The 13,688-nt window shown below is 40.4% G+C and overlaps 1 protein-coding gene across 1 annotated transcript in view; it reads left to right on the plus strand.

Annotated features, from left to right (window-relative positions):
- Nucleotides 1-5,152: 5,152 nt before the first annotated feature.
- pde1ca (phosphodiesterase 1C, calmodulin-dependent a) overlaps nt 5,153-13,688 on the plus strand; it is a gene marked incomplete at its 5' end in the record, with an annotated part of 43,251 nt that continues 34,715 nt past the window's right edge. The window contains one exon of the mRNA XM_040047098.1: nt 5,153-5,319. Within this exon, the coding sequence (XP_039903032.1) occupies nt 5,153-5,319 (167 nt within the window). The remainder of the gene's footprint in view (nt 5,320-13,688) is intronic.

Here is a 13,688-nt window from a genome sequence, read left to right on the forward strand (position 1 = left end):
GCTGCAGCATTCTGAACTGTCTGTAATCTCTGTAAAAGGGAAGAGTGGAGACCACAATAAAGTGAATTACAATAGTCTAGCCTCGACGTTACAAAGGCGTGGATGAGCATTTCGAGATCTTTATGCGGGATATAGCGCCTAGCCTTAGAGATAAGACGAAGCTGGTAAAAACTAGATCTGACAACTGCAGACACTTGTTTGTGAAGTGAAAAGGAGCTGTCAAATAGGACACCCAGATTCCTGACAGTATCAGAGAGAGAACAACTAAGAAAACCAAAGGCATCCCGGAGTTTGGCACGAAGGGCATTACTACCAAAAATCATAATCTCGGTTTTCTTCTCATTAAGGATAAGAGAATTCGACAACAACCACTTCTTGGCCTCAGACATGCATTCTCGGAGGCTATTCAGAGACAGAGCAAGATCGTCGTTTAGCTCAAAATAGAGCTGGATATCATCTGCATAATAGTGATAAGCAATATGGTATTTCTCAAAGATGGCACTTAAAGGAAGCAAGTATAATGAGAAAAGGGTAGGGCCCAGCACAGATCCCTGGGGGACACCACAGCAACCAGGTACAGCCAAGGAAGAGGATGTAGCCAGATGTACCGTAGAGAGCCGATTGGAGAGATAGGATTTAAACCAATCCAGGGCAGCGCCCTTGATGCCCACAGTGTGCTCAAGTCTCGCTAATAAGATATTATGGTCAACCATGTCAAATGCCGATGATAGATCCAAAAGCACTAAGACTGAGGGGCGTCCGTTGTCAGCCATTAGTAGGAGATCATTGAAAACACGAAGCAATGCTGATTCTGTGCTGTGATGTTGTTTGAAGGCCGATTGAAATTTATCATTTATATTATTCTCATCAAAGTAGGTCTGCAGTTGGACCAGAACCACCTTCTCAAGTATTTTAGCCAGAAAGGGAAGCTTAGAAATTGGCCTAAAATTGGCAAAATCAGTAAGCTCAAGGTTCCTTTTTTTAGAACAGGTTGGATTATGGCATGCTTGAGAGCTGAAGGTACATAGCCAGAAAGCAAGGAGAAGTTCAATATGGACAATAAACAAGGTCCAATTACACTGAAACAATCCTTAACAATACGGGATGGGAGAGCATCATGTACACAGTTTGTATTGTTCAATTTATCAATTTGACGCTTCAGAGTGGAGAGAGAAACGGGTTCAAATTGATAAAAAGTGGCCGAACAATCAGGAGTAGACATACAATCAGTCACCAGAGGAAGAGTAGATCTAAGGGATAAAACTTTATCTAAAAAATAGTTTGAGAATTTTCCACAAAGACCCGGGGAGGACAACAGTGGCATAGAGGGACGGGGGTTCACCACAGAGTTAAAAATTTTAAATAGAATTCGTGGATTATCACCATTAGTGGTAATAATTTTAGAGAGAAAAGCCGCTTTAGCCGTTCTGGCAGCCGTTTGGAACTTCGAGCGGCTAATACGTAAAATATCATAAGAAGACTGAAGTCTTTAAAGTCAGTAAAGGTGAACTCACAAAGCTACACTGGTTGCAATTCCTTTCAATCCAAATGTGCAACAAAGGTCTATTTATTATGTATTCAGGTTGTGTAACATGTTTTTAAATAGTAACTAAGTAACTAATTACTTTTGAAAATAAATAATTACTTTTTCAAGTAACTTGACCAACACTGGCTGTTAATAATAGCAATAAAACAGAAGTGAGTGAGGAAGGTGCTATTGTGAATACTCTTCCAGGATCAGAGTGGCTTTGAGAAATGAAGAGAAAAGAGTTAGGCAGCACGTGAAAACCTACATTCCTTTTAAAAACTGTGGATTGGTGCCAGCAGAACTACCTCCAGATCAACACTAAAACCCAGGAGCTGGTGGTAGACTTCCGCAGGCACAAACATCCTCCACTGCAACCACTGAACATCCAAGGTATGAACATTGAGGCTGTGGACAGCTACAGGTACCTTGGTGTTTATCTGAACAATAAACTGGACTGGACTCATAATTCTGAAACCCTCTACAGGAAAGGGCAGAGCGGGCTGTACCTGCTGTGGAGACTCAGGTGTTTTGGAGTGAAGGACCCACTCCTTAACAGGAAGAGACTGAACAGGCTGATCAGGAGGGCCAGCTCTGTTCTAGGATGCCCTCTGGACCCAGTGGAGGTGGTGAGTGACAGGAGGATGGTGGCTAAGCTGTCATCCCTGTTGGACAACATCTCCCACCGGAGACTCTGACAGCACTGAGTAGCTCCTTCAGTGGCTGCGGCACTCACGATGTGGGGCGGAGAGATTTCGCAGGTGTTTCCTCCCCTCTGCTTTAGACTCTACAACAAAGAATTTGCAGCTGATCAAACACACAAACCCACAAATGTGCAATAAGACTAAGTGCAATACTCTTTTTCTGACAAAGTTGTATTATAGCATTTGTATTCTATTTTTATCCTATTGTATATATTATTTTATTTTATTCTATTGTATATAGTATTTTATTTTATTCTATTCTATACAGTATCTTATTCTTATTGTATTCCAGTGTTCTCTAATTTTTGCTATATAACTTTGCACTGTCCACTTTCTGCTGTAACAAAACAAATGCCCCATGTGTGGGATGAAATAAGGTAATCTTATCTCATCTTATCTTAAAACAACTGCTCAAAGCTCAGCACCGCCTCCAGCATCTGAAATGACTATCAGCAAAGCCAAGGTTACACCCACTTGAGGGGAAAAAGCCTCCTGGGTCTCAACCCTCCTGGGAAACAGTGATCTGCTTTCAACATTAATCCACTCACAAACAAGGTATTACAGGAGTGTACAGGAGAATCAAGAGTCACGATGGCAGAATCTAAATCTAAAAAACATGGATTTAAAAAATGTCGGAGTGCCACGTTCAGCATTGATGGCTTCAGCTTTACAATTGGTAAGAGACTTTGAAAAAAAAACCCCAAACATATATATATGTATATGTGTGTGTATATATATATATATATATATATATATATATATATATATTCATTTATTTATTTATTTAAACACGGTATGATCTCATATTTAGGTCTATGCAACACTGAAGCATAATTTCTGTGTTAATGCTTAGTAGTTTTCTATCTAGCTTGTGAATTCTTAAATGACTACTCTTTAATCAGAATGTGATTATCACAACCTTTTCAATATGAAAATTTTGAGATGAAATTATATTGTGAATGAGGTACTGCCTATATTTACATTAACAGAACTAGATCCCTCTGTGTGTGTGTGTGTGTGTGTGTGTGTGTGTGTGTGTGTGTGTGTGTGTGTGTGTGTGTGTGTTTGGTCAGGGTATAGATATTAGGGTTTTGTTGGGAATTTGTCAAATGAATGTAAGCCAGTATATTTTTCTCTGAATTGATGAAAACTACAGCAGAAAATGGTCACAAAGGATAATTTGCCTGTTCTTTATCTCTGCCTCACAATTAGTGATAATAACTCCCTGAGCTCAGTATCCTAACAACTGACAACACATATTTAATTGGACCAGTCAAAATGATGACATAGTCATTTCCCATGCCTTCTGGTTCTCATGGATACTGCGGTATGTAAACACAAACACACAGAGAGATGTGTGCTTGAACACACATACTCACATAGACACATTTGGGGGCACACTATATTACGTATTCACTCACTCATCCACAATACTGATTCAGATTAGTTTGAAAACAGTGTTTGGGGAGAGCTTCATTAAATGGCTAAGCAGCTGCATCCAAGCCTTAGATCACCAAGCAGAATCCAAAGCATCAGATGCAGTGGTGTAACGCACCGCACTACTGGAGTCTAGAGCAGTGGACACATGTCTTCTTGAGTGATGAATCACGCTTCATCATTTCGCAAATTGGATTAGAAGTCTGGGTTTGGTGGTTGCCAGGAGAATGGCACTTGTCTGACTGCATTGTGCCAAGTGTAAAGTTTGGTTGACGGGGGATTATGGTGTGGGGTTGTTTTTCACAAGTTGGGCTTGGGCTCTTAGTTCCACTGAAACGAACTCTGCTTTAGCATAGCAAGACATTTTGGGCAATTTCATTCATAAATGGTATATGAACTGGTTCACTTCTCTATTCTACCTGAGCACTCAAAGCGCTCTATACAACCTGCCTCATTCAGCAATGAAAAAAGGCTTTGCATAGAACACACACACACACACACAAAATCACAGTGTTACCATTTTGTAAAACAAGGTTTAGATAACAAACAAGTGTATTTAACCCTCTGGGTTCTAGGGTAAAATTAGCTGTTTTTGATTCATTTTACCTCTATACAATCTCACGTCTGAACTTAAAGTTATTTTTTCAAGTTGACATATGGTATTAAGACAATTGAACTAAAATCAGACACTTCAAACGCACTAGATGTCACAAATCTCTCACATCTCAATCCAATAGAAAACAGGTGGGTTTTTTTGTTTTTGTCTTTTTGCTCACAAGCAGAGTGCTTGCTAGCGCTGTCCTTAGAAAGCAACTTTTTAAACATTTGTTCCTGCATTAAACGTGATGATAGCTTTTATGTGCATTCCTCGACCCCACAGTTGAACAGCAAAAGCCTTTCTCTGTGTAAGGTAGTATTATGATTTTCACAAGATTTTACTCCAAGCAAATTAGTTAGAGGTTTCATGTTGATACAAAAACGCTTTTAAGACAACTTGCATGTGTCTTCCAACATCTTTCATAAGAAAAAGCTGTATCTTAGTATATAACAAAACAGTCTTCCGCAGTCAAAATGCATTGGTTAAGGTGTATCCATTTTTTTTATAACAGACTACAAATTATACTTAATTTATTGGATGAATCTTGGACAGAAGGTCTGAACAGGCAAGAAAAATAGATTCAAATATCTGAATTATGAAAGTTTCAAACTTTTACATTTCTGATTTATATTAAGAATTACAATTTTAAGAGTATTTATTACAATTATGCTTCACAGTTGCCAATGAGGCAGGGGACAACAACCAGCGCCCACTACCCCTCTTTTCACGTAAGTTCTGCACAGTATATGTAATTTTCTATATACTTGAAAGTGTCTTCAGGCCATGATGAATACATGTATTTTGCTCACTAAAATACATAAAAGTCTCTGGATATTCAGGAGTTACGTTAATGTGGTATGTGTTACTGGTAACAATCTGTATTAAAATTGTCCAGGCTCACGGTCCCAGAATGCACTGTGCACTGATGTCACAGCTCAAACAGGTGTCACTGACTCCAAAGAAATTCTGATCGACCCACGCAGCGCTGATGAGATCCTGGCTGATGAACTGCCAATCCTTGATGCACCAGACAGCATTGAGAAGACTGCTATAAGGTCAGATTTGGACACATACATAAAAATAACTATCAAATAGATAGACACACATCGTTTATTTCTTTAAATGGTCTTAAAGAATGTTTTTCTTGAACGGCATTCAAATCTCTTCTCTTCTTTCTTTGTTGGCTGCCTCTTCTTCCATTCTCTGTCTCTGTCAGATTGCTTCAGTAATATTGAAAATGTGTCGATGTGGTTTTTCACCCAGGAATAATGCATTGGCAGTGTGTTTTGGATCATTGTCATGTTAGATAGTTAAGATACTGACAAAAAGATTCTTTCCAGTCAGTAGAAGTGTGCCTCAAAAATGCATTACAATATTTTTTAAAAAATGCAATAACAATATTTTTTGAAAATGTAGAAGAAAGTAATCCTGAAAAATGTTTTATTGATGCTTGTAGGCAGCAGCATTTAGAAATAAAAATAAAGGTAGAGCATTTCTATTCTTTTTCTACTGAGTTACTGTCAATGATTCAATTTTAATCAGTTCAATTTATTTATTTATACAGCACCAAATCACAACAACAGTTGCCTCAAGGTGCTTTATATTGTAAGGTAGACAGAGAAAAAAAGACAACAATCATATGACCCCCTATGAGCAAGCACTTTGGCGACAGTGGGAAAGAAAATCCCTTTTAACAGGAAGAAACCTCTGGCAGAACCAGCAGGGCCATCTGCTGCGACCGGTTGGGATGAGAGAAGAGACACTACCCAATTTGAAGAGCGACTCTGTTGAAATAAGATGCCTGGAATTTTATATTTTGGTTCAGGCTTTTAAACCAGCTGCCTAAACCACTGCTTTTGCAACATGTAACCACATCAGTAATTTCTATCTTTGCTTTTCTTATTCTTTTGTAGTGCAACTAGGGAGTACTTCAGGAGCAGTTGGTGTAGTTGTCTTTACGTTTGCTTAGGACATCACCTCGTTCTTCATAGCTAAGTTTTACTCAATGGTGTTTATGCCTTAAGTGGTGAAACAAATTTGTTGTTTATACTTTTAACAGGAACCTTTTTTTTTTTTTTGCATATTTTAGAAAGTACTTGGTTGGCAGTTGTTAAAGTAGCTTCCTTTTAGTTTCTACATTGTTGGAAAATGGTGCATGACATTTGCTATCAGTTATGCCTGGGATTGTTTCATTATTGTGAAACCTAGGTAACATAAACACTTGGTGTTGATATGGCACTGATGTTGTAATATGACATTTTAATGCCACATAACATTTTTAATGGGTAATATTGTAGATCAGCCCTTTTTGCCATTTTCAAATTTTATGAGGTACTGTTACAGAAAAGCACCATCAGATTGGACAGGAGCTCTTCTCTAAATGGTAAGATAATAATTGATCATTCCAAATCAATAATTCAGTTTTTTAAATCCAAACTATAAATTTGTAATCATTCTACACATCAATAATCAGGACCCATCTCATCTTAAAGAGCTTATAGTATGGTATCACAGATGTAGATCTTTACTCAGACTGCTGGCTCAGTTGTGGCTCAGGATATTTAAGTTAAGTTTAGTTTTGTTTCTCCTTCAACTTTTTTCACTCACCATTTCTTTATGCAGCACAAAGCATTCAGTCAATAGTTAATATTAACCTCTGTCTCTCTGTGGATTCTCATGTGTGTTTTCATGTTCTTGCTCAGATATGGTTGGATTATAAAAATACTTCCCTTTTTTGAAAATATGTCTTTGTAAGGAACTTAGCGTTAAATGGACACCCTGTCCACTATGAGATAAAGGAGAACAACAGCCTGATACCTGCAGGCCTGACAACAGGAGATGTATCACTCCTGTAACACCTGTAACATTCAGCAGTCGCCTCATTGTTCTGACACACACAACAAAACTACACTACACACTAACGACACAAGATTTGCGCTAAACGTCTCAAATCTCTCACATCTCAAAGCACCGCCGTCACTCCCAAAACTTCCCCCCGTTTCTTAACAACTAGATGCTCCTTGGCGGCCGCTTATCGGGGCCTGGAGCCTGGGGCTCGCTCGGGCCACTTCGGAGGTGGGGTGCCCCCGGCCTCTCGGCCTGGGGCTCGGTCACTCAGGCACAGCTGGCTGCCGGCGGAGCTCACGGGCGCGTCACTGCAACTCCCCCTGGCTTCTGCTCCGCGGCTGCTGAGTGAGCCCTCATCTGGGACTCTCCTCAGCTCTTTCTGGCCCCTCTGTTGGTCTTCCTTGGTCTCTTGTGTTCTGGGGGCCTCTGGATGTCTGGAGTTTTGATCTCCTCCATACCTGCTTCATGCCCTGGAGGACGGGGCTGTGGCCCCCCCACACCCTCTAGCAGATCATTACATGAAGGAACCTTTTAAAAAAAACAAGCGCGTCCATGCTCACAGGTGTACACACGGGTGATCACACCCACAAACTACACCCTTTTTGGCTCCTACCTCAAAGCACACTGTGTTCTGTTGATCTTATGTGCTGCACAATAATGTTTAATATTTAGTATTTACTGTCATATTCCCATATATCATTGTGATGTTGTTTATTCTATTACTCTTGTTCTCTTCTGCTTGTTTTCTTTTTTCTTTCTCAGCAGGTGATCCAGGTGATTGATATATGTAATTTTTTTCTTTTCTTTTTTTTTTTCTGCCCGTTCTGTTGGTTTTTGTCTTTTGCCCTTCTCCCCCGTCCCTCTTCTCAGCTGTTTCTCTTTCCCTCTTTCTTTCTCCCCTTCTTTCCCCCAGTCAAGTCTGTCCCGTATTCAGTAAGTGAAAATAAAATAAACAATAAAAGGTGAATCAAATGGACCATTACGGCAAGACTGGGATGGTCAATTTGGTAAAGTAAATCCGTTGGGCATCTTTCTTTGCCTTTAGACAACAATTCTGATGGCAAAGGAGCCAAACGGGACAGGCAGAAAGAAAAAAAACAAAAAAACAACTAGATGCCACGTTGCCATATCATTTTTTGATTGGTCGACATGGTACTTTTTTGGACGAATAGAAAAGGGAGAGGGGGATGGAGTTTGTTTTTGCTCACAGGCTTTCGAGCCTTTTTTCTTATAAAACGTCGTTTTTACCGTTTCTTCCCGCAGTAAATATAAACAACGACAGTATTCAGGAAGAAAACCAAACATTGCAGATATTTTTATCATAACTCTGGTTTTACGTGGCCTATCAACAAAGTTGGAGTGAGACACTGAGACCTCTCCTGTCGTTACTACATACCTCCACAGTATAAAGTCCACACTTTTTCCGTCAATTGTTCCGTCTGTCCTGCTCACATCTCCAATGGTCGTCCACGTTGTCATTAACGTGGCTTCACTCCACATCAGCCACGCCGCTTTGCTTGCTAAAACACCGCTGTCGGCACATAAGGACGCTGTCATAACCTGTCAGCGACGTTGATTAGCTGCGTATATACGAATGTAAATCGCATTATTGGCTGGACTGTGGGATAAGGTGGCATCGTTCTAATCCCATACGGGAGAGATTGCGCACGTGCGCAGCTTAGAGGGAATATTGACAGAGATGTCTCTTCAATCAATATGTGCATGCAGTTCTTACGTGTTAAAAGAGGGTATATTGCTGATCTGTGTGCTGCCTAACCTATTATGAACATCTGGAGGGTAAGGACATTAACCATTGCCACCACCTCTCTGCACACTAACATCTGTAGCTGATAATATTAGTGTAACCAGTATGGTGATTCTAAGTGCTGTTCAAGATAACGCCACTCCGGGGTAGCAATGCAGAGTCAACATCAGAAGTACAGTAACCAGCAAGGTGAGACTTCGAAACAATACTGTGGTTCACGTTATCGAACCACACACACACACACACACACACACACACACTCAGTGGCGTGTCCAGCGGGGTGGCCTGGGGGGGCACAGGCCACCCCCCCAACCAGACTGGCCACCCCAGGTGCCACCCCAAAGGCAAAACAATAAAATTCAATCAAATATCAAATGTCCGATTATGTTTTCACGGCGAAGCTCAGATATCCGAGTGTAAGTGAATGCAGCATCGGCTTCTGTGCTATGTGCATCATGTTAGCAAAGGTAGGAGAGCCAAGCATGAAAGACAGCACCGCAGGAAACAATTTTTCGGTGAAAGAAAATGAGGACAGAATAAATGTCCCGGTAAGTAATATTACGTTTGTTGAGTTCAGTGAACTTCGGTGAAATTAGAATACCAAAGAAAAAATAACACTTAAAGAATTATTGCAGCCGTCGAATATATCAGACAGTATGCTACTGAGGGGAGCTAACATAAGAGTTATGAGTTATAAGATATAATCTAAGTCGTAACATTGCTGTATGGAGTTGCAGGTTAACATAGCTGGGCATGTGCCCGGTGACTTATTTATTTATTTATTTTGTAATGGCATGAACAATGAGAGGTGGTGGATTGGCCAGATGCAGGTCGATGTGTAAAAATAACTCAGTTGTTTGGTGGTGGCTATGGCGGGGCTTCCACAGAGGCCAGCAGGTGGATGAGGGAAGGGGAGGCAGGAGGAGAGCCCCGAGGCAGCCGCCAGTCCGAGTGTCAGGTGAACTGAACTTCAGGTAAGAAGTTATGATCTGCAGTCTATCTGGGTCAGATATAAACCAAGTTTAGGTATAGTTTATTTTCGTTGTGCTGACTTTTTACCCTCAGTTGCAATAACTCCTACTGCGTTCTAGCCAGCTTCACAGAGTTTTTATACAACTGGGTGGGTGCTATGATGTTACTCATAGTGAACTTTATTTTATTCATAAGGTTAGTTAGTAGAGTTGCCAACGGCTCCTTAAAAAAATGGAATGGTCCCTTATTCAGAGAAAATATTACATACAATATTTCGTATTGAGCTGAGACGAGACGCAGTTTGTCCCGGACTTTCGCTATAATGAAAAAAAGACACAAAGCTGGAGTTATTCTGTCGTTACGCTGCACAGCTGCCTCTTCTTCTCTCATTCTCTCCCCCTGCCTCTCCTGTTGCTACTTCAATCATGAAACTGATCAATGATCAGCCGATCGGCTTTTCTCTCTTGTTTATTTATCGTCCACTTTGCGCCAGAAAGAGGAAACCAGCAGATGTCGCGCTAAACAACAGCAGCACGTTTAAGCTTGATCAGCTGTTGTTAGAATTTATTTAATATTAATTTCTAGTATCAGCTGATGTTTGCTGGAGCCACAGCTGTAAAACTGCAGGTCATGATGTCGGTTTGGATATGTGGTGAGAGGGAAACATGAAGATGAAACCAGGAGATGTCCTTACTGAATCATCAGAGCTGAACAGGTGATGGAGAAACAGGTTTACCTTTTAGGTGACATGAATGAGTTGAAGGGAAGTTATGAACTGTTTCTGGGAGACAAATAACACCAGGATCCTTTTTTATGTAGCTGACAGCTGGTAACTGTGCAGGGGTGGATCTAGGAAAGTTTTGCCAGGGGGCCAGGTAGGGCATTAACAGGGAGAGGGGGGCACAAAGAAATACTTTTCTTTCTTACTGTCATTTAAAATATCTAGCTTTTATTAAATAATTATCTAAATCTTACAACCAAAGTTTTTATCTGATGTAAAATGTATAGAAATCATACATATACCAACAAGACAGTGTACATCACTGTCACAACAGCATTTGTTTTCATTCAAAGGCTTTATGGCTTTAATACCTGGGCCCTATTTCAGGAAGCCGGTTTAGTGCAAACTCTGAGTAAGTATACCCTGAGTTAACGAAAACTCTGGGTTTTCGGTTTCACAAAGCGAGTTTAGATTAATTCTGAGTGAGTTACTATGACGACACACTCCGTGAAGCTAACCTGCCCCCTAGCAGGTTTACTTCAACTAACCCTGACCTTCTCCGCCTCTTTGTCGGAAACCTGACTGTAGGAAGTGTCAGACATGGCGTGCTCCTTCCTTGAAGAGCCAGTAGATGTTGAAGCCCAAATTCTCCGCAGAGCTCTCCACCAGGAGAGAGTGATTAGAGCGCGTTCGGACATTTTATCATTTCCTGATGATTTCCTGTGTGAACGTTACCGTTTTTCAGCACAATCTATAATTTATTTGAATAACATCCTCAGGCCTAATATTGCTCATGTGACACATCGCGGACATCCTCTCAGTTCTGTACATATTATTTGTATTGCACTTCGGTTTTTTGCAAACGGGAGCTTATAATATTGGTGACGCTGAGCACGTTTCCAAGGCTACCGTCTGTCGGGCAGTCAGGAATGTTACAGTTGCACTGAAACGTCTCCTGTACTCGTTTGTGGTGTTCCTCGGTCATAGACCCATAAGATTTATCAAAGAGGGATTCCACAAAATTGCAGGTATCAGGATGAACGAAACTTAATCCATGATGTGGTGATAGTTGAACTACTACTTAAATTTTACATTTATTCTCACGGTTCCCAGGCGTGATTGGCTGTATAGATGGCACTCACATTCCAATCATTGCTCCTTCAGTAAATGAAGGAGACTATGTGAACAGGAAGTCTTTCCACAGCATTAATGTACAGGTACATAGTTCCCTGTAGCGTTTCAAACTAACAAATTATTTCATTATAGTAATGGATGCTAATTTGTGTTCTCTGCACTGTGAAGATCATATGTGATGCTGCCAACATTATCACAAATGTGGAAGCCAACTGCTCAGCCTCTGTGAATGGTGGTGGTGGAGGACCCCCACCTGTTTTTCGGGCCTCCGCTTTTTTTCTGTTGGCTATAACGGGTCGCATTTGAGCATACAGAGTAAGCAAATATGTACTTGTAATGTGCTCAGATAATTTCAATAAGTGCTTACAGAAAGAAAATTAATGTAGCCTCTAACTGCAATTGATTTATATAGGACAAACAGACCAAGCACTATGGCTCATAATACAATTACACCTTACCTGTTTGGACTATATTTTTATATTTCATTTTTACTTGCTGCCAGGAACGTTTGGGGCCTGTTGGGTTGCACCTGCGCTCACATCACATCACAAAATAAAATGTATGAAATAAAAAATAAAATAAAATATAATAAAATAACGTGTTAAATGGGTGGAAATCCCTAGATCAATGTTTAAATTAACACTCACGCATTGACTCTGTCGGCTTTGTTTTGCCATGCATGCTCCCTTTCTTTTGCAGCTGAGGCTGTGTTACTTTTTTTCCGCGGAATTTGCATGTTATCGGCATATGTTGCCATCAGAATTTCGGCCTCAAGCGCTGTAAAATACATTGACCGCGCCTTCTTTCCCTCCGTCTCCATGGTGACTCGCTTAATCTGTGCTCCACTAATCAGGGCTTTATGTATCCTCGTGCGCGTGCTTAACTTGGGGTTAAAGCAACTCCGCGTTGATTGAACTAATTGTTATCAGCCTTTCTGAAACCGAATATTCCGAGTTGGACAGTTCAGGGTTACTCAACCCCGAGTATCGTTTTTCACTCTGAGTTTTCTAAACCGGCTTCCTGAAATAGGGCCCTGGTGGGCCGGTCTCTAGTCAAAATGCCAGATTTTCTGTCCCAGTCCAGCCCTACAGGTTAATACTGGCAGTGTCACCATGCCAGCTGACTGTATTTCATCATCAGCCAGTGTTGTTCTTGATCAATATTACCAAAGTTTACCATAAGGCAGCATAGCAAGTATTTATTTGCTTTCAGGTTTTATTCAAATGTTAGTCTTTTCAGTTGTTTCCCCACTTTTTTCCTGTTTCAAAATCACCAGTTTGTGAGAAGATTATCTTCTTTTTTTAATAGGCACAAAGTTTTGCATTGGTATTGGCTAATTTGTCAATTGTTTGTTACAAATGTTTGTATTTTAATATTCAAAAATGTTTTTGCCCAAAACATATGTGCACTATATGTCAGTAAAAATACTATGCAAATATTGCTGTCCTTGAATGCTGAGTAAACACTGACTGATTGTATCTCTTGTACTTTATCAACGCAGTATCTAAAAACTTTGCACCGTAGTGGTTAAAATCTCATTCTAATAAGAGTTAAAAGTGCATTCGGTTATTAGGTTTATAGGATTATTGAATTATGGTTAACGGTTGGTAGAATTTTTTTTTTAAACATTATCTGCCAATTACATCTGCCACCCTTCTCCAAATCTGTGCCCCTACCTGGCCCCCCCAACAAAAATTTTCTAGACACACCACTGCACACACTATTCCAAAGAAAAAAGCAAAATTTTCACTGACTCATCCCTGTTGCTGTTAGCAAACTAATTACATTAGTAGAAATATATTTAGCTTATAATTAAAATTGTGGGGGGTGGAAACAACAGCCATTTTCTTAACAGAAACATTTCTGCTCTGAACTGGAAGAAAAAACCCTGAGTAGAAAGCTCACATCAAGACAATAGACCCTGTGCACGAGAAAATGCTGAACCAGGTTCAGGGAGGAGCAGCCCTTTGCTGCGACCAAATGGG

Source organism: Simochromis diagramma, unplaced genomic scaffold (genome assembly GCF_900408965.1).
Source record: "Simochromis diagramma unplaced genomic scaffold, fSimDia1.1 OVJJ01000715.1, whole genome shotgun sequence".
Classification (NCBI taxonomy): Eukaryota; Metazoa; Chordata; class Actinopteri; order Cichliformes; family Cichlidae; genus Simochromis; species Simochromis diagramma.